The sequence below is a fragment of the Monosiga brevicollis genome, genomic scaffold, assembly GCF_000002865.3.
Source record: "Monosiga brevicollis MX1 MONBRscaffold_18 genomic scaffold, whole genome shotgun sequence".
NCBI classification, from domain to species: domain Eukaryota; class Choanoflagellata; order Craspedida; family Salpingoecidae; genus Monosiga; species Monosiga brevicollis.
In genome coordinates this window covers 289,530-312,686 of record NW_001865055.1, presented here as the reverse complement: position 1 = coordinate 312,686, position 23,157 = coordinate 289,530, and the positions used below count along the sequence as shown (strand labels likewise).

The following is a 23,157-nucleotide window of genomic DNA, read 5'->3' as shown; positions in this document are numbered from 1 at the left end:
GCAAAACAGAGAAGAGATGGTACAAACAGCTAGTCACGAAAGGCACCATGGTAACGACTCGCGAGACTCCGTCCGAGAGCCCGCCCTCATCTCACGAGGCCCCCTCCAAAAGAGCGAGAATGTCTCATTCACAAGGCTGGGGCGTGCAGTGGATATAGGCAGAGACAACAAGCTTCAATGACAATAAAAACACAGGCCCTTCTTGGGATCCCTGCACAAGGCAGTCAGATCCAGAAATATACGACCTTGAACACCGCCGCAGACACAACTACTGGATGACAAGCCAAGCCGCGTGCGGAAACATCACAACAAATTGACAAAAAAGAGAGAAGGAAGGTGGGCACTGGGAGTGGCAACGAAACATCAATGGCATGCTGGTTTACCGGCCACCGCGGAAGCCGCCACCACCGCGGCCACGGAAGCTACCACCACCACGACCACCAAAGCCTCCTCCACCACGACCACCAAAGCTTCCGCCACGGCCACCACGGCCACCACCAAAGCTACCGCCACGGCCACCACCAAAGCTACCGCCACGGCCACCGAAACCACCGCGCTTCATGGGACCGCCGCGGCCACCACCGCGACCACGGCCGCGGCCACGGCTCTTGGCACCGCCAGGCTGAGGCAGGAACTTGTCCATGGGCAGCAACTTGAAGGGGTCAATGTAAAATTTGCTGTCCGAGTTGAAGCCATCAGCCTTGATACCTGGTGACAGCTTGATGGTAAAGTGCTAAGATTTGTTGAAAGAAAGGAAAAAAAGAAAAAGAAAAAAAAGGAGGAGGCACAGAAAAATGGCCAAGTGGACCGTGGTCAGAAACTTGAAGGCAGGGTAGGAGGGCAACTCTTTTAACGTGGTTTTAGATCGGGATAAAACGTCGGCAGGCGTACCACATCGGTGATGGTGCCAAAGACGTCTTCGACCTTGCCGACCTCTGACTTGTTCTCGAGGTAGATCATGGCGTTGAAATAAGGGATGTTGCGGTTTTCAAGCTTGCAGACCAAATCACCCTCGCAAGGCTGGATGTATGAGCCAACCACTGCAAAATGCCGAGCAGGAGACATTGACACATGACAAGGAAAATGACAAGAAGGGTGAGCTCCAAAGAATGCCGAGGCAGTTCGACCAAGCACCAGACACATTGAAAGAGCACGTGCGCAAGTACGACAGGAGCCTGGAGCAACGGCAAACGCACTCTCGACACGTTCCGGAGGACCCTGGGGTGCATAGCCACCACGACCACGACCTAGAGCAATGCGAGAAGGGGAGGGAGGGGCGAGGTGTGTATCAGATGCACATGTCTGCGTCGTACGGTCTGCAGGGCGAGGATGCTGTGGAGCAAAAGAGCTGCGACGTACCACGGCCACGGAAGGAGCCACCACCACCACGGCCACGACCACCACGGAACGACATGACGACGGTCTTCTTTTTTTTTTTTCCTTGGTCAGAGGCGACACAACCCGCCCCGAGTTGAACCTGTGACAGGTGCCAATAGGAGCACACCCAGAAAATGAGGAGTCACTCGGGGCACCAGCATTAAACAAACAGTGTCGACACGAACACCACCAATGTCGCAGAAAATTGCACTGGTGCACTCTCGCAATAATGCACAGCCAGCTACCCCGGGCGCTGCCATTTCCACCGAGCACACACACACGAGAGAGAGAGAGAGAGAGAGAGAGAGCGAGAGAGAGAGATAGACCCACGCGACCAACGCCGCGGAAGCACGCTTACACTTGGTAATGCGGAAAATGTCAGACCAAGTCCTTTGGTAGCAGCTGGCGCAGGAAGTGGTGTGGACAATTGCTATTCTCAACGGCATGTCCGATCCGTGCTTACGTGTGTGTACAAGTTGCGTCATCGACGTGTTGCAGCAGCAAGCCGGCTGCTCCTCTTCTCTGGAGCATCCTGCTTCTTCACCCGAATCTCTGGATTGACCTCTATGTTAACTCTGCCCATTCCACCACTCCACACATCCCTCTGACTTTGCTGCCCCACCGGTGCACCGCCTCTGCCACTGACCGAGAGAGTCTTTCTTTTATTTTCTCGGCGACTGACTGGTGCAGTGCGACACTCCACTGAAGGATCAAAAGAGGGCAGAGCGGCAAAGACGGAACAATGGCGACGTTGGATGCTTGTCAGGTGCGGGTCGGAGAGGCAGTGGGCGATGCTGCCGAGTTGAAGCGGTTATGGTCTGCGCTCGATTACAACGGTATGTGTGTTTTTGCCGCTCGTGTCGTGTCGTGTGCTGCTCCTCGCTCGTTGTGACATGGCATGGCTGTCCTGTGGGATGCTGGGCGTAGGCAATGGCATCGTGAGCTTGGCCGAGACAGTCAAGTTTTTTCAGCAGGAGATGCCGGCCCTGGCCCACCAGCGCCCGCTGTTGCGCGCCTTCAAGTACACCACTCTTGTCGATGGCGATGGCGATGAGGTCAGAGGCAGCCTGTCACGAGCTTGACCCGGCCGGAAGGCGGTAGCGGGGGCGGGTCTCGTCATTCTACACTCATCCCCTCACCCCGGTCTTTTTTTTTTTTTTCTTGCCTTGCCTTCTTCTTCTAGTGGGTGGAGCGACATGAGTTCCCAGACCTGCTGCGCAATGCGCTTTTCTTTTGCATGGCAAGTGACAACGCGAAGCGGAACTGGACATGTCAACAGTGACATGATTGACCTTGTCGTTCGGTTGTGATTTCGGCTTGATGCGTGCCTAATTTCATTGACCTGCCCCACTGCCTTCCTGATCTGCAGCTCTACGACAAGTTTGAGCAGCTGGACAAGGATGGAGATCATCGTCTGAGCCTGATCGAGTTCAAGGCGGCTTGTGCCGCTGCCCAACTCGACATTTCGCCAGCCGAAGCCGAAGCCCAATTCGCGCTGGCTGATGTCAACGGCGGTGGTGAGGTGGGTTACTCCTGACCCTTCGCTCACCACGAGCTAGCGGCGGCCAACTCCCCATTCCCATCCCGCGCCGTCGCATCTCATTTGCCTTGCTCGCCTTTGGCTTGTAGATTCTCTTTGACGAGTTTTGCCGATTCGCGGCCATCTGCCGCATGCCCGTCGGCAACCAAGTTCGTAGTGAATTCACCCTGGCCTCGACCAAGATGGCCGTCAAGGAGCAGAAAAAGGCCGGTCAGAGCACGGGCTACGACAACCAGCCCGACATCCATACCCGCAAGTTTCGCAAGGTCGAAAAGGAATTTCAGGCCGTCATTGCCGACCCCAAGCGGCTGCACGCCGTGTGGCGATGCCTCGATTATGATGGAAACCTCATCGTTTCTCTGGCCGAGCTGGACAAGTTTGTGGTACGGTGCATCATCCGGTTGGCAAAGCGGATATGGTTGTCTTTCAGCTGCACGCAAAGTTTTTTTCTTCCTCACATACATGCACTTGCCTAATCTCGCCCAGGTGGAGCGTTACCCCGTGCTCAACAACAAGCGCGCCCTCATGCGGTGAGTGAGATGAGAGTGTCCGCAGATGTCATGTCATGCCACCCCGTTGCAGTAGCCTTTCATGTGTTAGGTTCCTTCGAGTCGTTACCCGTTCCGATGATGTCATGGCGTGTTGCTATCGCGCGTAGAGCTTACAAGGCTACAACATTGTTGGATGGCGATGGCGACGAGTGGATCGAGGCGCCGGAATTGCCGGCACTCCTGCGCAACATTGTCTACTTTAACAAGCTGTCCGTGGCTTTTGACAAGATCGACAAGGACCACGATCACCGCATTGACTTTGGAGAATTTCAGGCCGGTCTTGCTGAGCTGGGCCTGAATCTCCCCACTGATGAAGCCGAACAGGAATTCGAGAGCATGGACAGCAACCACGGTGGCGAGGTTTGTTCCGTGTTGTTCTGCGTTTTTTTTTTTTTTCCACGGGCTCTTGTTCTCAACTCTCGCAATCAGATCCATTGCCTGCCGTGGCACGGATCCACCCGCTCATCAGCACGAGAAAGGGGGAAAAAAAAAAATGAAAACAAGGCTGCAATACCAAAATGTGCTGGCTCACTCGAGGTTGTGGATGGTGAAAACATTAGGTCTTGTTTGATGAATTTTGCGCTTGGGCAGCTCGGCATGCGTGCCCCGTGGATGACGATGTGCGAACTACATTTACCGAGGCGTCGGTGGAGATGGCACGTAAGCATCGCTCTGCGGCCGACGCTTCTGCGTCGGAGCGGGCTCGTTTGGCACGCGAGGCACGTAAGCGTCGCGATGCCAAACCCAAGTCCAAGTACAGTGGCGTGACGGAGCAGATCAAGCGCATCGCTAGCAAGGAGAAGTCGCTCAAACTCATGTGGCGTAAAGTGGACTCTTCGGCTGATGGCAGCGTCTCAATGCGCGAACTGCACCGCTATTTGGTATGTATGTGGCTGCCGTATGGAGCCAGGGATCGCGCGCAACGAGTACGCTGCCCGGTCTACCTCGGGCTTGGTACAATCAGCTCTAGGCTCACAACTGGCTGGTGGGCTCTTGATGTCATGCCCGTCTGTAGAGCAACAAATTTCCCGTCTTGAGCCGCAAGCCGGCCATGGTGCGAGCTTACAAGCACACGGCCGGTGCTGATGGAAGCTTGACGTTTGACAAGTTTGCGGCTTTGTTGCTGGACCTGATCACCTTCCATCAGATTTTGGACGTGTTTGAGCAGCTGGATACTTCGGGGGATAAGCAGCTCTCGCAAGAGGAGTTTGTGCTCGGTGTCCAGCGCTTGGAGCTCAACTTGAGCTCTTCGGAGGCCGAGGCCGCTTTTGCCAGCCGTGATCGTGACGGTTCGGGCAACCTGAGCCTTGACGAGTTTGCTGACTTTGTCATGAGCCAATAAACCGCGACTGGCCCTGCCGTAGCGGGGCAAACAGCCGCATGGAATATTGTTTGCGTTGACTCGGGGTGACCGTGCTTATTATTGGTCTTCCTCTCCCTCCCTCTCAAGGCGCGTGGCAGCTGCTACCGAGCCATTGAAGGCGCCTTTTTCTCCATCAAAATCAAGTAAAAAGAAAAAGTATTGTCATGTCAAATTTAGTGATTGAGGCCGCTTTGCGTGGACTGAATTTTAGCCCATCAAGCTACGGATCCTGGCCCGCGCGCACCGCTTCGGAATCTTGTTATTTATTCAGAAGGGACACGCCCAGCCACAGATTGCAAGTAGAACGAGTCAATTATGTTGAGCCAAGGCGGGATAGATGTCCGTTTCGGGCCGTGTAGTTTGATTATTGATGACAGGGTTTCGTGGGGGAAAAGGCCAGCGCGGGGCATCCTGGTCGAGGGCACCTCTTGCGCCGTCCTGAAGTACAAGTTTTAATCACCATCCGTGGCCATGGACTCGGATGGCTCGGGCGCGGCCGTGCTGATGTTTGTGGCGGCGGGCATTTCCGCAGCGGTAAGGGGTGCGGTTGTCTTGACGCCAGAGTCATCAAATCGGCTTCGAATGAGATCGAGATCTGCACGAGCAGCGTCGGGGAGCTGTGACTCAAGTTTGGTGATTTCATCACGCAAGACTTGGGCATGCGCCTTTCGAGGCCCAGCGTTGGCAGCCAGATCATAGAGCAATCGTTGATGGTGCAGCATCTCGCTCAACTGCAAGAGGCGCTCTACGTGCATGGTCTACCAGAAAGAACCACGTGAACGTGAGTGCCAAGGCGGCGTGCCAGTGCGTGGATGCACGAGCCGGGGGCTAGTGCTCTGCGGACTATCAACATCGAGCAGCCATGGAAATGCAAGGTAGGACCCAGGAAGTTTGCCATGACGAACCAAAACTTCGGTGGCCACCTGGGCCGCCAGTGGCTCCTGGGCCGCTTGAGTGTGGGAGTAAATGTTGGAGTTGCCCAGCTCCGTCTACAAAGCGGTTTGCGCCATGGGGTTCAGCGGAAGCGCCACGCCGAGCTCACGCAATTCTCCCTGCCCTTGCAAAACTTACCGTGCCCAAGCGCAGCAATCGACTGTATGCATTTTTGACCTCCTCAATGGTCTCGCGCAGGGCAGTGCGCTGACTGGCCGCCACCCGGGCTTGGTCAAAGGTCGCCGCGTCGGGAAACAATGCCTGGCGTGGGTGTCGCCCAGCCATGTTTGCGCTGTCCCTGAAAAAGCACTTGACTTGCTGTACCCTAATACCCTAAATCCCCACCACCACCACCACCACCACCACCACTAATCGTTGGATGGATTGAACGGTGACCGAGACGAAGACGGAAGAGACCGTCCAACCCANAAAAAAAAAAAAAAAAAAAAAAAAAAGGAGAGAGAGAGAGAGATCGTATCGTCCGTTAGAAATAAAGAGCAAAGACACAAAGGAAAAGCACAACTACCACATGTAACAGAGAGAGAGAGAAGAGGAGATGGTTAAAAAACGGGATACATGTAGAGAGACAGAGACAAGGGAAGGAGAAAATGTCAGACAAGCTGGTCTCGATCTGTCGAAAGCAGTGAGAAATAGGAGTTCTGGAGACCGTTTTTTTTTTTTTTTTTTTTTTTTTTCTCTCAGAGAGAGAGAGAGGGAGAGAGAGATGGCGGGGAGTCGGTTCCAGCGGGAGCGGGAGCGGCGGGTCGGGGAGGAGTTGGAGCAGTTGATTGGGCGGTTGATTGGATTGCGGAAGGATAGGGAGGCGGATCAGGTGAATTTTGAGGCCACACTGCAGTTTGCCTACTCCAACTTTCGCTATCATCAGTTTTTGGGCACGGACGAGCATCAGGTCGTTCGCCGTTATGGGGATTTGGCGGACAAGCTGCAGGTGCACGCTCGCCATGATCACGCCGAGGCCCTGCGCTTTCTCGTTCAGAATTTTCGGCGCTGCCAGCTGAAGCCTCGTGCCGATGCATCGGCCGACGCTGCTACGGAGCTGCACCCTTCCAACTCGCAGCTTCACCATGATGCCCTCGCCTTTCTGCTGGCCATGGCTGAGCACCCGGCCGGCCCGAAACGTGCTGCCGACATGGCCCGCGCCGCCGATGCGGCTCCAGAGGCACGACGCGAATCCGACAGTGATACAGAGAGTGACATCTTGGGTATCGTGGAACGCGTCCGCCTTGTCCCCTGGGAAGCCAAGGTCGACTGGGCGGCCGTGCTCGGCCCGCGTGATGACGCCTACGCCTGCGACTATGACCAATCTAGCGACTTTAGCAGCCAGCTCTCCAGCAGCCCACCCACGAGCCCGCCCTCGGCGAGCCGCGCACCAAGCCCCACAGTTGATCAAACCATGGAACAACCCGTCTGCTCTCCCGCTCTGGTGAGCTCCGCCGACACCAACCCGGCCCTCTCCGCCATCGAGCTCCAGTCCCAGTACCAAATCGCAGCTCAGACCCTGCGCACAGCCGTCTTCCCCTCCCCGCTGACCTCACAAGACGGTGCAGCTGCCCTCGGTAAGCCTCATTGCAGAGCGCCTGGCATTCCGCTGCCACCCCTTACTCCGTGCGCCTACGATGGCACCCCTTATCCCTCGTCACTGACAGCGCAAGCGCCCGAGTGGCACCAACGCGTGCATCACCGCGCATCCATGGCCGGGACGGTCGGGCCGCAACGCACCGTGGTCACAGGTGTGACAGACCATTTTGCATGCGACGACACTGACCCTGCCGCTCGAATGGTTGCCTCACGTTTTCTGTGTCCCCACTACTCCACGCCCTCTCCCTCTCCCTTTCTCTCCCCGTAGCGCCACATTTGCTACATGCCTGCATGCAGCTTGTGCATGGCCGACGTGACCCGGACTTTTTTGAACGAGCCCCGGATGCACGCACCCGGCTACGCTCCGCCATTTCTCTTACTTCCCTCTCCCCATCTGCCGTCCAGGTCTGAATGAGATGCCTCCATACATGTGCTGCCGTTGCTTCCTGCCTCTTCCCCATCGCTCGCATCCGGTACCTCGCGCCCAGTTGCAGGTCGTCCTCACCGCTGCTTGCTGTCCGCCAGAACCTGGTGGCCCCTATCGTCGCCCTGGCCGACATTTGCGCCGTGTGGCACGATCTCTCAACAACCTCCCTAAAAGAGTGAGCCGGCTCCTTCCTGGCACCTTTGTCCGATGTGACCACAAACGCTCTCGGTTGACGCACGCTCTTCGTCTGCCCTTGCCTGACCTTGATCTGCCCCATCCCTATATCGCGCAGACGCGCCGAACTTGTCTGGCCCTGGCGTCGCCTTCTTGAAGCCTGTATTCATGATCGTCTTGATTCCTGGTTCGCACACCTCAATGATGCTTGTCTTCTCTTTTCCCTTCCTCTACCTCTCTCGTTGATGTCCGCCTGCGCAAACACCGTATGCCATCCTCCTTACCCATCCCTCCCCCTCTGCCCCCAGCGCATCGCTGCTAGCTCTCTCCGTGGCCTGTCGTCGCCTACAGCCCCTGATGACCTGGCACCGTTCGCTTATGGCTGATGTCTTGGCTGCCACCAACTCAAATGAGTATGTTCTCATCTCGATGCTGCCATTGAACTGGCTTCGCTTCTTGTGCCCACATGCTGGTCTTGCCGCGCCGTCCCTCAAAATAACCCCACCTCATCCTGCCCCAGCCTTTGGCTAGCGCACGTACGCGCCTTGAATGATGCCATGCTGCGACTGGAACGCCATCACCTGCTTGAAGCCTGCGCCACCGCCCCCAGCACACAAGCTGGACCCGCTCTGAGCCGATCTCCTCGACCACACCTGACTAACAAGACCCGGTCTGCACGTGACGTCCGTGCCGTGCCTGCCAGCCACTATGCCGCCTTTGTCCATGTGGTATGCATAACCGCTCCCATTGTCCCGCCGTCTCTTCACGCCTTGAAATTTGATCATGCTCAAACGCCGATGCTTCATGATTTGCACAGTTGCTGCGTCCTCAGCTCGAGGGTCTGTTTGCCGCCATTGGCACGGTAAGCCTCTTCCCCTCCTCGCAGATACCTGTGACACCAACCATCGCTCGACTCCATGTTGTTTTTCGCGCAGTCTACAAACAAAGCGAGCGTTCTCAGTCCATCTTGCCTACCCCTGGCATCTGCCTCGTCAGGAGGTCGATGCACATGCTTGGACGCGTTTTGCCCCCGTGACCCCAGACTTGGACCTACGGCAACCCTTGCCAGGTTTGCATCTCGATCAGCCCATGCACAACGCGCAAAGCCCCAGTGCTCACCAAGCCTTTTGTGCGTTGGGCTTGACGCGTCGGCTGCAGATGTCCTGGCACATCGCATGCCTTTGCTCCGGGAAACCTTGGAGGGTGCTGCTATTCTTCGCGAGTGTCAAGAGCTCAAAACACTCACACTTGCTGTGGTATGTCTACGACTGTGCTTGAACTGGATCGCGTCAAACCCGTGTACAGACTAGTGGCGCATACGCTCGCTCACTTGCCTGCTTTCGTACCCTTTGCGCCAGCAAACCAACCAACGAGAGTGCGAAACGGCGCTGGCCCAGATGCTGACCACGGTGCCGACTCTGTCGACATCCACTTTTTTAACTGTTTTAGGGCAGCCAATCTCGCTTGCCTCATTCACACGGCAGCAATCATCGTCCCCGCCGGACCTCTTTGCATTCCCGCTAGCTGAAGACGATGTCTGGCTCAAGCGTGCTTTGGAGCGTGCCCGACGCAGCACTTCGGCTACCCGGCACCCTATGTCCACCACTATACCATCAGGCCCCACCCCACCACCCGAGACCAGTATCTCAACGGAACGCCCGTCCGCCGCGCAACCTTTGACGCAGCAGCTGGATCACCAGCTTCGGGACTCTTTGCAAAAGATGGCTGGGCAATTTCATCAACGCGGCCTGGATTTGCTCTTTGATCACTTCGACCTTTTGGAAGGCATTCGTCGCCTCGAGGTTCGTGGTGCCCGCCCTGCCCCTGCTTGTTGTCCTCAACCTCAACCAAGTCTTTCACGACCAGAATGCCTGTTCATGCCTAATGCCGCTCCCTTGGCTGCTTCCGTGGCGTACCGACACTAGGCATTTGCCCTCACCTTGGAAGGGCAATGCACCAGTAGCTTCATGTCCACGTTGAGCGAACACTTGGAAAGTGGCCGCGGCCCCCCTTCTCCTGCCACCTTGACGCTGATACTCCACGATGCCTTGGAGCTTGTAGAATCGGACCTTGGAGAGAGGTAGGATGTTACTCGCTGAGCATTCAGCATTGAGTAGCGATCACAAAGCACCTCACAACTCACAAGCACATTGGTTCATGGCTACATCGTTCGACTTGGGCGTCAGGCTTCGCGTGTCGTGGCAACCAGAGGACGAAACATGCTTTCGACTAGTTTACCAGGTGCGCGTTGCATCACTGCTCTGACCTCGCGAAGCTAAGCAGGACCTCAAGCCAACGCAAACCCCAGAGCCTCTTGCCACTGGCCTTGCCTCTTTTATGTTTTTTCCTTAACTTTGTTTCTTTTTTCCCCTTCATTTTTTGCCCTTGGCCAGACAACGACACCCGTGCGGTTGATTCTCGATGACGCGGCGCTGGCGGTATATTCGCAAATATTCAGCTGGCGCTTCCAGCTCTTCAGGGCCCGTTGGGGGCTAGACTCTCTCTGGCAAACAGGTACTTTTATGCCTTGACGTACGGAGCGGTGGAAGGGAAAGGACCGACAAGCAAAAGGAACTCCTTGGTATTCTTGTCCGAAGAAAAAGACGAATCAGATTGGAGGGAGAAGGGGTGTTCCACCTGCGCAATCCATGAACCTTTTTTTTTTCCAATGTTTGCCATGACAGATTTGGTGGCACATCGGAGCGGCGGAGTGGACATGCACCGTGTTCGTCTGCTTCGCGCTCGTATGCAGCATCTGTTGCGGGTTCTGGAAGAATTTTTCCTGGGCCGCATTCACGACTTTGCCAGCCTGGACAGCTATGTGCAGGTGCGTGGCAGTGCTACTCACGCCATGCCAGCAGGTGGTGGTTGCTTTGAGCGATTGAGTCATGTTTGACACACTACCACAGGGTACGACTGTTGCAAATGTACGCAAACTACATCTTCAACGACTGCAAACCATCGCCAGCAAGTGTCTGCTGCACGAACGGGTTCGTATCGATGCACCTCAAAAAGACTCGCGATGCCAGCAGTTGTTCGTGCTTGCTGGACCATCCATCTGACGATGTTGGCCCATGCTTGTTTGATTTCATATGGTAGGCGGAGATGATTCGCCAGGTCGTGCGCAAGACGTTCCGTCTGGCGCTTGAACTCCGTGAGCTGTGGTTGCATTTATCTTTGGGTCGACAGCAACTTCGTGCTGAGGGACCAATCACGTCAGTGGCACGCAAGCCTCTGATAACGCCACCACCCATGCTATCCCACGTGCTACCCCTCTGTCTCACCTCGATGTGCAACGGCCGCTGTTTGAGCCCAGGCATCAGACGTTTGAGCAGCTGGAATCAGCCTGGATAGAATGCCAGCGCTTTCTCTTGGCCATGCTGCGTCAGGTCCAGCACCGCTCAGCACTGCCCCAATGTATGTACAGTTGACGTATCGTGCCAGGAACGAGAGGGCGATACTGCTGCAATAGTGTTGATACTATCTGCAAGCTATATTAACATGTAAATTCTCACGCTTGGGCTGTTTCGTTTTTTTTTTTGTGCCATCGTTGCCCTCTGCCGTTGACCCAAAGTGGCTGCCTTGAGCCAAGAGCTGCTGGGCGGTACCCATAGCAGCTTCAATCCGCTCGACCGCCTCTTTCCCGAACATCGAGCATAAGGACATGGGGGAGGGAGACCCGCCGCTCGCCACCTTGGGCAAGCGTATCATCATGTTAACCTCGACCTTGCCCTATTTTTTTTTTAAAAAAGAAGAAAAGCTATTGTCCCTACCTAATTGAAGCTGCCCTTGTGCATTCCACCCGCTGCCTCCCAAAGTCAATGACACTTGCCCCCGCCCCCCCCCCCCCCACACACACACACACGGTACTTTTTCTTACATCCAGATGTAAGTTTCGAGGTTTCATCTGACATTTGGGTGTGGGGAAAAAATGAAGCGCTTGCCGCGTGGTGTTGTCAACAGGTGTTTCAACACACATGATCAGTTGAAGTTTGAACCTGTCATTGTCACTTTTTTCTCCCTCACCGGTGCGTGGCCCTCGATTGAGCGCGGTCGTCCTCGACCCGCGTCGCGACTTGAGAGTTTTGGCAGCCAAGACACGGGGTTGTGTGCATGGTCATGCAATGGGGCAGTTGAATTCGTGTCAATGGCTGACCATGTTGGGACCGAACCCGGCTGCCGCGGCCCTGTTTGCGCCCCCCATGTGCATACAAACCATCGTGACCCTGGTCCTTTGTTGTTTCGAGGCTGAGACACGAGCTCGCCGTTGAATCGTGGCAGCGCTCACCGCATCATCATCCCCGCATCTTCTTTTTTGGTATCACAGGCATTATGACGAAGGGCCACAACAACGTTTTGCCCAACGCTCACTTCCGGAAGCACTGGCACAACGCCATCTGGTCGGAGCGCGGTCTCGTCCGTTGCCACTTCGACCAGGCCGGCGCCAAGAAGCGTCGTTACTTGGCCCGCCAGGCTGTGCGTTACTCGCTCCGATTCAAATTTTAGATACACATATCATGGAGGAATTGTTTGATCATTTGCTCCCGAAGCGTCGTTGCCGAGCCGCAAGTGCAGGCTAGTGTCCGGCTCGGAATTACGCAGCCCAGGGCGTGCATCCTGAGCTGCTGCGAGCATCAACACTCGTGTTTCTCTCCCAGTCTTCTTCATCAGCGCTCTCTCTGACTTGAGACGTTGAGAGTGCGAGATGAGAAACGGCTCTGCTGCACGTTCTCGGGCTGTGTCTTTCCCTGACGCCGGTTCATTTTCTTGCGGCTCGGCACGATTTGCTGGCGATCGGGGCAAGTTTCGCTGTCTTTGCGCCATGCTTGTTCTCATCATGCACCCCCTTTGCTGTTTGTTCTTGCTGGGGAATGTCAATGTGTGTAGAAGGCCAAGAAGGTCGCTCCCCGCCCCACCGGCGGTGACCTCCGCCCCGTTGTGCGCTGCCCCACCTTCAAGTACAACACCAAGCAGCGTCTTGGCCGTGGCTTCACTCTCGATGAGCTGAAGGCCGCTGGCATTGCCACCCGCTATGCCCGCTCCATCGGCATTGCCGTCGATGCCCGCCGCCGCAACAAGGACAGCGATGCTCTCATGGCTAACGTCCAGCGTCTGCAGGAGTACATGAGCAAGCTCGTTGTTATCAAGGGTGACAAGTCTGAGCCCGTTGAGCAGCTCAAGGGTGTTGTCATGCCCGTTGTCAAGTCGGCCGTTGCCGTTGAGACCCGTGCCATCACCGCTGACGAGAAGAAGGCTCACGTGTACCGCGAGATGCGCCAAGCGCGCGGTATTGCCAAGTCAGCTGGCAAGCAGCAGAAGAAGGCCGATGAGAAGAAGGCTGATGAGAAGTAAACGCGTTTGCTCCCTGACGTTTGAATCTACTATCATCCTTCATTATTTCCATCTCTTTTTGGCATGAGCCCTCTTCATGTTTTTTGCTGTGCATTTTGTGTGCTACAAGTGTGACTGGAAAGCGCTATTGTTGAAGGGAGGTGTTATATACATGTTGCAAAGCAGGAAGACTATCGATTTTTAGGCACAATGTTCATGTCAGGAGGCCGGGCAGGTGGATCATCGTCTCGGTTTCATCATGGTCGGAAGCACCAGTGTGTGCCCGCTTGGGGGCACTTGCGAGCCAATCATCAACAGGCTGCTCAGCATGAGATTGCCGTTTAAGGGTGGCATAGGTCGGCGCGACGCGGCCCACTGCCCCTCGTTCGAAAAAGGGGATGGTTGCCAAAGAGGACCCAAACAGGTCCTGGGGGGCCATGGTCGCTGATGGCAAATCCAGCGATAAAGTCTGGCCATAAGTGAGCCGCGAGGAGGCATTGGGATCTGACTGGCTCCGTTGCCCCTCTCGCAATTGCGATGGCTCAAGCTGCTGTTGTTGTTCTTGCTGTTGTTGTTGAGACTGCTGTCGCGATACCTTGTCGAGGGCTGGTAGCTCAGCAGTGGACGGAATAAGATAGGCTTGTTGCGGATGGCCTTTGAGATTGTGCTTTTGGCGCCTGTGCTTTCGCAAGGTCGACTTAAAGAATGGCCAAAGCAAAGAATGCTGTGAGGGTATCCGCCACAGCTAGTGCGGATGGGGCTGGCAGCAGCATCGCGACCCACCTTGTGAGCGTAAGCTGCCTGGCAGACCTCGCACACGTAGGGTTTGGCCGTGTTATGCGCGGTACGCACGTGCACACGCAACGACTCCTCGGACAAGAACACCTGCGTGGGAGCCGTCGAAACCATGGCGCTGCGTCACGGTTCTGCCCAAAACGCTCAAGTTCGCGAGCACAAGGGCCAGACTGTGACCTCACCTTGGTGCAGTCTTTAAACATACACTGCTGCACTACGCCAACGGCAGCATGATAGTTGGCATTGTGCTCACGCAAGTGCGCCAGAGTAGAGTACGTCTGAAAGAGGCCGGCGCAAGGGCGGCAATCAGAGTAAGTTCGCCCCCCTGAGCTTGACTGGGTACTGGCGGCGCCACACAGCTGTGCCGGACAACGTACCCGGCCGCAGAGGTCACAAGTACAAGGAACATGCTCGTTGCGACAATGTTGGGTATAGGCGTGTTGATTGGGAAAGCTGAGACCACACGTCTGGCAAAATCGGCTGTTATCGTGCCGCGCCATATGGCGGTGTAAGGCACCTGCAGTCGCAAACCGCTGTCCACAGCCCTTGATGCTGCAGGCAAAGCTGTGGACAGTGAGGGGTAGGGATTGGCCCGATGAGTGCAAGGCACAAATTCTGACAAAAAGAGGTCGCGTCGGCGTCTCAGGCCGGCGCGCTCAAGGAGCGTCCCGCTGTGGGAGTCCTCTCCACGCAGTCCCTGCGCACGTGGGGCCAAGTACAAAACATGCAACTCACGATAAGGCAGCAGCTTCATCACTGTGAAGCTGCTTGACATGCTTGTCCAGTTGACGCCGGGTCCGGAATGCCTCGGTGCAGCCTACAACTTCGCACTGCCCAGCACGGCGCGCGACCATGAAGGACAACGCGACATGAGCTGGGCTGGGGTCTGGGCCAGAGATGAAAAAAAGTGTTACAAACATGCAGACCCACTCACGGCGTAAACCGGCTCCTCATGCTGCTTCATGTGACGTTTAAGATGATGCTTGTGTATGAATCCAGCTTGGCACACCTCGCAACTACACAACGCAATGAAACTAGTCAAGAATGGCCGGCAATGCAGTTGTAGGGTCCGGGTTCAGAAACACGCAGCAAAGGTCCCCACAAGCAGGCACACACAAGTGGGAGCGCTCGTTGCGATGGGACTTCATATGCCGCCGCAGGCTGTGGCGGGTGGGCAAAACCTAAAAAGATGGGGCACACGCCGTGCAGCGCTTATGAGTACAAAAAAGAACCCATCATCACGAGGGCATTGATGCTCGCCGCGCTTGGACAAGACGCCGGCCTGACCTTGCCACATTTTGGCTCGGGGCACACGTGGCCTCCGCCGTCGCCTGCAATACAAGAAGTGTGTGAAAAAGAAAAAAGGATCCAGCCATGAAACTGGGGGTTACAGCTGCAGCAGAGCCAGCGCACCTTGATCAGAGACAGTATCAGCGTCCTGCGCAAGCTGTGCGGCCAGCTGAGGGGACCAAAGCTCGGCGACATTGTGGCCAGAGTTGGCGTCGTTGTCTTCCGAGTAGCGGCTCAGCAAGTCCCGTTCGTCGCCGTCGACTTGAAATGCAGGTGCTAGCGTGTGCAGATGTCCACCCGGCGGCAACGGCGACCGCCTCGGCGATACCATCCCCTCCAATTCCTCCAAATCCACCTCCAATTCCACCCCCAGCCCCTTCAATCCCTCCTCCGTCTCCCCCACCGCTGCCGCGCCGCCACCGCCGCCACCGCCGCCGCGACGTTGGTCCATCGTCTTCCGTGCGAGAAAGTGCTGACAATTTAGCACGCTGGCGTTTGTCTGACAATCCATCCAAGGCCAAGCAGTATAGATAAGAGGAGCAAAAAGTCAAAACCCAAGGTCCGTGTGATTTCTGTTGTAAAGGCCTGTTGTACCTGTTGTCATCAACTGTTTTGCTGGCCACGAGCTGACAGCACTTCTCTCTCTCTCGCTCTCTCTGTCTCTCTCTGTCTCTCTCTGTCGACACGACCGACGAGAGGGCAGCGCGCTGCTTCAGACCGCAGGCGTCCATCTGCCCGTGAGACGTGAGCACTGCGTGCGGTGCTGGGATAGCAGTTGCCTTTGCATTGTGTCCACCGCTTCCCCCTCTTTTCCTGCTTTTGGGACAGTCGAGCAGCATCCACGAATTATTATGGCCCAAGGTGTGTGTGCACACGCGATCAAGTGCTGGGCGGTGGCCGAAGTTGGGGGGGTGGGTCAACTCACGGCAGTGTGAAACTGCGTCTGATGTCGACATGTAGACACACACGTCCAGGCTCTTCTTCAAGAGTGCGGTGGCCTGGCAACGACTTTGGGCGTCCAAGGCATGTTTCCAGCCCCCTCCGGCATCAGGTAAAGAACGAGGGCCGGTTCCGACTCTTCCCTTTTTTTTTTTTTCTTTTTTTTTTTGGGCACGATCTGTAAAACAAAGGGCTGGTTCTGATGCGATTGGCTGTTTGCCTGGCCCGTTGCCCGTCTAGTGCATTGGATGTGTTTGCCCATGATCCGCTGCCAGTTAGCGAGCTCGAGGCCGCCGAGGAGGGCGCTGAAGAGTACGATCAACCAGCTAGCTTGCGCTCTCCTTGATTCGACCCTCGGTAACGAGTCAAGCCAAACTGACCCTGTTTATTCTGGCCACAGGATTCAAAACCGTATTGCCAATCTCAACGTGCGGCTGGTTCAGCTCATGGCCTCGGCCCTCCGCGTGCGCGGTCAAGTTGGTATGTGCTTGGACGACCCACATGGCCCGTTTCTCTCCTTTGACCGTCCTTTGACCGGCTGCCCCCACAAACAACGGCGCTGACCCATACTTAGACGCAGCGTCGCAGCGTCGCAATCGGGCACCATCGCGTCTCGACATTGCAGCCTTGATGCAGGTCAGGCCTGTTTGCCTTGCCATCATCGCCCACACCATCCGCACGCGTATTTGTTGCAGCAGCCACGCATTCCTCAAGACTGGCGTTTTGAATGCAGATGGTGCAAGCAACACCGGCAGCCCTGCTGGAGCAACAATATGAGGACTTTGGTCTCTGGCACTTGGTGTCAGAGCACACTCAGCGCGCCTTTGATGCCGCAGACAAGCAACTCGTGGCCCCGATGACCAACCAGCCAGAGGCTGCCGCTGGGGACATGGATACTACGACTGAAGAGGACAATTTAACCACCGATGGTGAAGGCATTGATGAACTCCTCCTCATGCACTGCGCAGATGACCTGGACAAGCTACGCCAGGTATGGATGCGCGCCTTTGCTTGTTCAGCTCGGTGTCACCAGAGCTGTAAACGAATCCACCCATTTGGTGGGCCGCTGCGCTCCAAGGCGCTCTGACGCGTTTGTTACGCTCGCTCACGGTCTTTTGATGCCGTTTGCATGACAGGCGGTCGGGTTCAGTGATGATAAGTTGCCTCTGCTGCAACGTTGCCTGCAGGAGAGCACGGCGCCTGTTGCTACGCTCTGATGCACGTGTTGGGGGTCCTTTTGCCGTGGTGCTGCCCTGCCATCTTTAAGCTGTCAATGCAAGACTGTCATTCTGGCCCCGCTGGAATAATGGTCATGAGCGAGCTGTGCTCGCACCGAGTACTCGAATTCGAATCCCAGAGAAAGCAGGATCGTATGATTCTTGGCCACGCTGGGTTGACTGGGTGGTTGGTTTTGCCATAAATCGACTATCAAGTCTATTGTTTGGGCTGCGACCCTTTTGTCACCCCATCTCCTTGAGCACCGACCAGCCGCTCCTTGTCACAAATCAGGCCAGGACGACTTGACTCGCCCCCGCCGTCGAGCCCATTGATCATCACAAGCAGTCACGGGGCACCCCTTAGTGTCGACAGCCAGTGGAGGTTTGAGTCTTTGTCACGATGTTTCGAGAAGAAAACGTAACGGCTCTTACAGGAGAAATGGGTTTCGGCTCTCTTTCAAGACCAAAAACCCGTGCAAGACAAACCAGAGAGAGGCAGAAGGAGAGCGGGAGGAGAGCGGGAGGGACATACACTACAGAGGGCAGGCAGGGGGACACAGCCAGCAAAACCAGCCCTTTACACACACACACACACACACACACACACACACACACACACACACACACACACACACACACACACACACACACACAGAGCAAGAAAAAAAGTTCAATCACGTGTGGTGAAAAGACTACAAGAAAGAGAGAGAGAGAAAGAGAGAGAAACACAACTACCACATGTAGAGAAAGAGGAGAAGGTGTCAGAATTTATACACAGGGACCAGTCTCGCCGCCTCCCTCCTTCCTCCTCCTCCTCCCTCCTCCTCCTCCTCCTTCCTCCTCCTTCTTCAAGCTCAAGGCGCCTTGGATACCCCGACAATCCCCTGATAGTGACTGGATCAGGCAGGGATCCAGCCAGGGTCATGGCCGTCATGGAGCGGTGGTACCCTGCCGTTGCGGTATGTCCACGGCCAGTGGCCTGAAACGCCCCCTCCCCGCTCGCTCGCCCCCCTGTGCACACCTCATCTCTGGTGTCCTTGGACGTCTAGGCGGCTGTGGCTGTGCTGGTGTATTTGAATAGCCTGCACGGTGCCTTTGTCTTTGACGACATGCCAGGTGCGCGCTCACTCCCATCAGGCAGCTTGGTCCTCTTGAGCCCTCGGATCGTAGGCAGACACGCCCCTCGCCTCCTGCTCTGCTCATCCGCGTGGCTTGATCTTCAGCCATCAAGGAGAACGCCGATGTCGACCCCGCCCAAACGAGCTGGAGTCATGTCTTCAGCTCCAACTTCTGGGGTAAGCCCAATGACTCTTCCTTGTCAGGCGCCCCTGGATCCAGTTTCAGATGGCACTGGTGTGCCTCTGCCCCCGGCTCCGTACGCTCATGCTACCTCTCTGCGTACGCACCCTCCAGGCCAACCCATGGGCTCCCAGTGGTCGTCACATCTCTCCTACCGCCCTTTCACCACCCTGACTTTCCGTGCAAACTTCATCCTCCATGGTTATGAACCCTTCGGGTGCGACTTGCCTGTCCCGCTGTCCCCGTGTGCTTTCAGCGACAGCAACGACTCTCTTCTCATGCATGCCCCGACTCTCTTCTCATGCATGCCCCGACTCTCGTCAGCTACCATGTCATCAACATGCTGTTACACGCCTTGGCCACGAGTTTGGTGGCTCTCGTGGGTGCCCGCTGCTTCCAATCGGTCGGTGCCTACCAGCACCATGCCGCTGCCTTGGCTGCGCTCCTCTTCGCCGTTCACCCCGTTCATGCCGAAGCCGTCGCCAACATTGTCTGCCGCGCTGAGTTGCTCTCTGGCATTTTCTACTGCTGGGCTTTTCTGACCTACGACCATGCCTGCCGTCAATCCAAAATTGGCAACGGCATCGTTTACATCTGCGGTGCTGCCGTTTTTGCCAGTACGTTCCACCACCTTTTTTTTTTTTTTTTTTTACGCGCGCGCGCCACACCACCCGGCCTCTTCTCCCGCCACTGGTCAAACCTCATAGTTGACTCCGCCTGCTAGCCATCTCCATGCTGTGCAAAGAGCAGGGCATCATGGTCCTGCCTTGCTGCATTGTTTACGACCTCCTGGTCGTCGATCGCAACGGCCTTGACCTCTCGCATGTCCTTGATTCTTTTCTGCCCTCCCCTCTTCCCGAGCCGCATGCCTCGACCGCGGCTCCTACCCACAAGGCTGCCGATGCCAAAGTTCCACCGAACCCAGCTGCAGACACGCTCCGGCGACGCGTTCAGCGCAAGGCCGATCGACCTTCAGCCAACACCTCCGCCAAGGCTCGATCCGCCAAAGCCACCGCCCGTGCTTCCCACAATCTTTCCCTGCCCACGACTGCCTGCCTCGTCCGCTGTGTACGTTCACCTTATAGCATGGCCCTGATCTTCAAGCGCATTGGTTGCCACGATTGACCGCCCACCCCCTCACCCCGTACACATAACACATTTTTTGGCTTGTTTCCTTTTGTCACGTAGGTGGTGGTGTTGGTGCTCACCGTCCTCCTCTACCAATGGCGTGTCAGCCTCAATAAGGGCGACGACGTCAAGAACGATGAGAAAACCAACCCTGCAAACCACATTGATGGTCCGTGTCCCGTGTTGATGACATTGCACCGAGAATCTGCGGCGATGTTTGGAGCTTCATCCAACGCCCGTGCCGTCTCAGTCGCCGCACGCTCATCCCTCTCCTCCCCGCTTCTGGCCTACACTCCTCTCTCAATGCTGTCAGATACGCTTTTGCGATGGCTGACCAAAAACTATTATGTGTTTCTGCACTTTTGGCTGTTGTTGGTTCCCTGGGATCTCTGCTGCGACTGGTCCAGCTTTGGCATCGACAACATCGCAGCCCTTAGTGATCATCGCAATCTCAGCACTGCCGCCATGTATCTTGTCCTGGTGCGCACCGGTCAAGCTGGTCCTCTGCAGACCTCAGTGAAGCCGTGCTCCTTCCACCTCTCACTTGCCAACGGGCCTGCTAATCCAATGGAATGACAGGTGACGGCCGGCTTTGCGCTCTTGCTCAGCAAAGTTGCCAGCCGCGGAGTTCGTCACGCCATTCTCCTGGGCCTGGCCATGATGGCCATCAACTTTGTGCCCGCGAGCGGCCTCTTGGTTGAGGTATGCTTAGAACGCCCATTCTACCACGTTGTTACTCCCTTCTTCAACCCCGTGGCACCTGCTAACACGCGCGCCGACACGGTACATCCAGACTGGGTTTGTCATTGCCGAGCGCATCCTCTATCTGCCTAGTATCGGATATTGCTTGGCCGCTGCTGGCATTTTCTTTGCTCTTTTTGCCGAGGCTGGCACCCATGGCCGGTGCGTGTCTTCCTCCTTGACACTGGAGATGTGCCCCAAAGTCTTGATCTCACCTCTGACCCGCGTCGATGCATTTTTCTTGCTGTCTCTTTGTATAGCCGTGTGCTGGTGGCTTTGGCCTTGATTCTACTCGTCCTGTTTGGAGTCCGCACCTGCCTCCGCAATGTCGATTGGGAGAGCGAAGAGTCGCTCTACAAGACTGGCCTCGCCGTGCGTTTGAGCCTCTGCCCAATGTCCATTTGCTATAATCTTTCTTCTGTCTTTCTTTCTTCCCTTTGCCTCTCCGTCTTGCCTCCAATGGTGGCAATGCCGTTTGGAGAGTGAACCCATCTGTCAACTCATCGATGATGGCACGATTTCGGCTGGACAGGTGTTGCCCAACAACGCCAAACTGCACCACAACTACGCGCGTAGCTTGCAGGGTCGTGACGCAGATCGGGAATACCACTATCGCGTCGCCATTCGCCAGTATAAGTACTATGGTTGGTCAGCCATCTGTCCCGCCGCGCGACCCAAGCCCGCGTTCTCGACACATTCTCCTTCTTCTGTGCAGACCGACCCGCCCCATGTTGATGTATTGTTAACGAACATGAACGCCGTCGCTTCTCTTGCCCAGGTTCTGCCTACATCAATCTAGGCGTTTTGCTTGCTAATCAAGGCAAGCTAGAGGAGGCAGTGGAAATCTGGAAGGCCGGATTGGACGCTTGGAACCAGTATGTCACCAACTGAAGCGCGCGTCCTCGTGCAGCTGGGCCACTACGCAGTGCCTCTAACATGGCTGCTGCCTCGCAACGCTCGGTCAACTTGTAGGCGGCCCATTTTGGGTCAGGACCCAACCATTCTCAATCTCAACATTGGCACGGGTCTTAAGAACCTGGGTCGATACGCCGAGGCCGTGCCTTTCCTGGAACGGTGCCTCAAGGTCTGTGCAAAGGCGCACCCTCGCGCTAGATGAATGGCAACCACAGCGCACTCCTCACACTGTTTAACCCAACGCTTCATGTTGCAGCTCGCCCCAGGCAAGCCCAATTGTGCCAACGCGCTAAACTTTGTAAAACAGCAGCTTCGGTAGACGCCAAAGTGCATTGCAGTGCCCATCTAACAATCGAGCAAAACGTCTGTCTGCTTTATCGCTTCAAATAATAACAAGACCTGAACCAAACGTGAACCAGGCTTCATGACGAGCCATAGGAACGCCATTTCAACAACAGGTCGATTTTTGTTCATTAGTGGCCTCCTGCGCCCAAAGCTACAGCTGCAACCAGCCGATCGCATCCAAGCCGACTCTGCTAGATGCAAAACTTTGTACGCAATTTAGCTTCGCACGTGATAATCTAGAGCTACATCTCGCACCAGCGCCTAAGCGCCATGGTTATGCCTCGGAAGCATCAGACACGGGCTTCGCTGGAACCACCGGTGTAGCCTCCGCAGCCTTGCGCGCTTCAGCCATAGCTGCCTCATACTGTGCGGTGCGGCCACAGGTATTTCATCAGGAGTGTGCAGGGCGATGCGGTCTGCTCTCAAAACAAATGTCACGCAGTGACACGTACCTTCTGAATGAGCGCAGTGCAACGCTCTGGTCGCGGATGCCCAGCGGGCAGATGCTGAAGACATACCACGCCCCCACAAGTCCCGACATGAGCAAAACACGGGCCAGCGCAAGGAGCGCGCCTTACGAACATCCCACGTGGGATAACAAGCATACCTCAACAAACAGTTGACGGGCATTGACGAGAAAATCAATAGCCAGCTTGAATTGTCCCAGCTCAAAAAAGGTGTCAGCCACTGGAGCAGCATTACAAAGTCAGCCAGGTGCGCATCTTGGACATTACTACCTAGGGTTGCAGGAACGTACGGTTTTGCGCCAACTGCGCTCGCATGTAGCGCAGGCTAATTTCATTCTCGGGGATATCCTTGTAAATTTGCTCCGCACGCAAACGCCACTCGTCGCGCTGCACAACCAAGGTTTTAAAAAGGCAAAGCAAAGGGAAGGGAAGACGTGAGAAGTCCACGGGTTCGCAGCTTACTCGGCAAAGCAAGCAGATGAACCATGAGTCATGCCGTACCCTCTGAGGTTGATTCACATGGTGCGCTGCAATAGCGGCATTGGCACACAGCACAGCCGTGTCGTATGCGATGCTGCGATCAGAGAGATCTTGTCGGCCAGCCACGGGCCACAAATCCAGAGCCATGGCGTATGCCTAAGCAGCACCCAGGCACGAATGGCAAAATCGTCGACAAAATCAACAATCGTGCCCCTCGCAAAAAAGAGGGGGGATGGGGGAATGGCG

General features: G+C 55.9%; 6 protein-coding genes across 6 annotated transcripts; 3 read left to right on the top strand and 3 right to left on the bottom strand.

Moving 5' to 3' along the window:
• Nucleotides 1-379: 379 nt before the first annotated feature.
• Nucleotides 380-1,414, bottom strand: MONBRDRAFT_9945 (uncharacterized protein; the record flags this gene model as incomplete). Its single annotated transcript, XM_001747618.1, has 3 exons — nucleotides 380-733; nucleotides 892-1,040; nucleotides 1,360-1,414. The coding sequence occupies 3 exons, from the start codon at nucleotides 1,412-1,414 to the stop codon at nucleotides 380-382; spliced, it is 558 nt and encodes a 185-aa protein (XP_001747670.1).
• A 642-nt stretch (nucleotides 1,415-2,056) lies between these two features.
• Nucleotides 2,057-5,020, top strand: MONBRDRAFT_33323 (uncharacterized protein). Its single transcript, XM_001747703.1, has 9 exons — nucleotides 2,057-2,213; nucleotides 2,305-2,432; nucleotides 2,561-2,617; nucleotides 2,747-2,899; nucleotides 3,007-3,300; nucleotides 3,404-3,447; nucleotides 3,576-3,828; nucleotides 4,029-4,349; nucleotides 4,484-5,020. The coding sequence occupies exons 1-9, from the start codon at nucleotides 2,120-2,122 to the stop codon at nucleotides 4,808-4,810; spliced, it is 1,671 nt and encodes a 556-aa protein (XP_001747755.1). The 5' UTR covers nucleotides 2,057-2,119; the 3' UTR covers nucleotides 4,811-5,020.
• Nucleotides 5,021-5,283: 263 nt separating this feature from the next.
• On the bottom strand, nucleotides 5,284-6,049 carry MONBRDRAFT_27239 (uncharacterized protein; the record flags this gene model as incomplete). The annotated part of the gene is made up of 3 exons (XM_001747617.1): nucleotides 5,284-5,589; nucleotides 5,737-5,820; nucleotides 5,903-6,049. 3 exons carry the CDS (start codon nucleotides 6,047-6,049, stop codon nucleotides 5,284-5,286), a joined length of 537 nt encoding a protein of 178 aa, XP_001747669.1.
• Nucleotides 6,050-6,488: 439 nt separating this feature from the next.
• MONBRDRAFT_33322 (uncharacterized protein) lies at nucleotides 6,489-13,358 on the top strand (the record flags this gene model as incomplete). The annotated part of the gene is made up of 17 exons (XM_001747702.1): nucleotides 6,489-7,515; nucleotides 7,632-7,768; nucleotides 7,889-7,965; nucleotides 8,273-8,377; nucleotides 8,485-8,692; nucleotides 8,782-8,826; nucleotides 8,961-9,033; nucleotides 9,123-9,220; nucleotides 9,323-9,766; nucleotides 9,890-10,044; nucleotides 10,151-10,205; nucleotides 10,649-10,708; nucleotides 10,874-10,954; nucleotides 11,064-11,254; nucleotides 11,928-11,992; nucleotides 12,292-12,440; nucleotides 12,852-13,358. The coding sequence occupies 17 exons, from the start codon at nucleotides 6,489-6,491 to the stop codon at nucleotides 13,314-13,316; spliced, it is 3,435 nt and encodes a 1,144-aa protein (XP_001747754.1). The 3' UTR covers nucleotides 13,317-13,358.
• An 815-nt stretch (nucleotides 13,359-14,173) lies between these two features.
• On the bottom strand, nucleotides 14,174-15,831 carry MONBRDRAFT_37942 (uncharacterized protein; the record flags this gene model as incomplete). The annotated part of the gene is made up of 3 exons (XM_001747616.1): nucleotides 14,174-14,787; nucleotides 15,378-15,421; nucleotides 15,504-15,831. The coding sequence occupies 3 exons, from the start codon at nucleotides 15,829-15,831 to the stop codon at nucleotides 14,305-14,307; spliced, it is 855 nt and encodes a 284-aa protein (XP_001747668.1). The 3' UTR covers nucleotides 14,174-14,304.
• Nucleotides 15,832-16,521: 690 nt separating this feature from the next.
• On the top strand, nucleotides 16,522-21,938 carry MONBRDRAFT_27236 (uncharacterized protein; the record flags this gene model as incomplete). The annotated part of the gene is made up of 20 exons (XM_001747701.1): nucleotides 16,522-16,631; nucleotides 16,720-16,799; nucleotides 16,894-16,955; nucleotides 17,053-17,310; nucleotides 18,192-18,276; nucleotides 18,428-18,495; nucleotides 18,586-18,652; nucleotides 18,760-18,831; nucleotides 18,950-19,052; nucleotides 19,160-19,452; nucleotides 19,560-19,903; nucleotides 20,024-20,132; nucleotides 20,277-20,443; nucleotides 20,543-20,665; nucleotides 20,757-20,866; nucleotides 20,965-21,076; nucleotides 21,237-21,348; nucleotides 21,483-21,579; nucleotides 21,677-21,788; nucleotides 21,876-21,938. 20 exons carry the CDS (start codon nucleotides 16,522-16,524, stop codon nucleotides 21,936-21,938), a joined length of 2,547 nt encoding a protein of 848 aa, XP_001747753.1.
• Nucleotides 21,939-23,157: the final 1,219 nt, after the last annotated feature.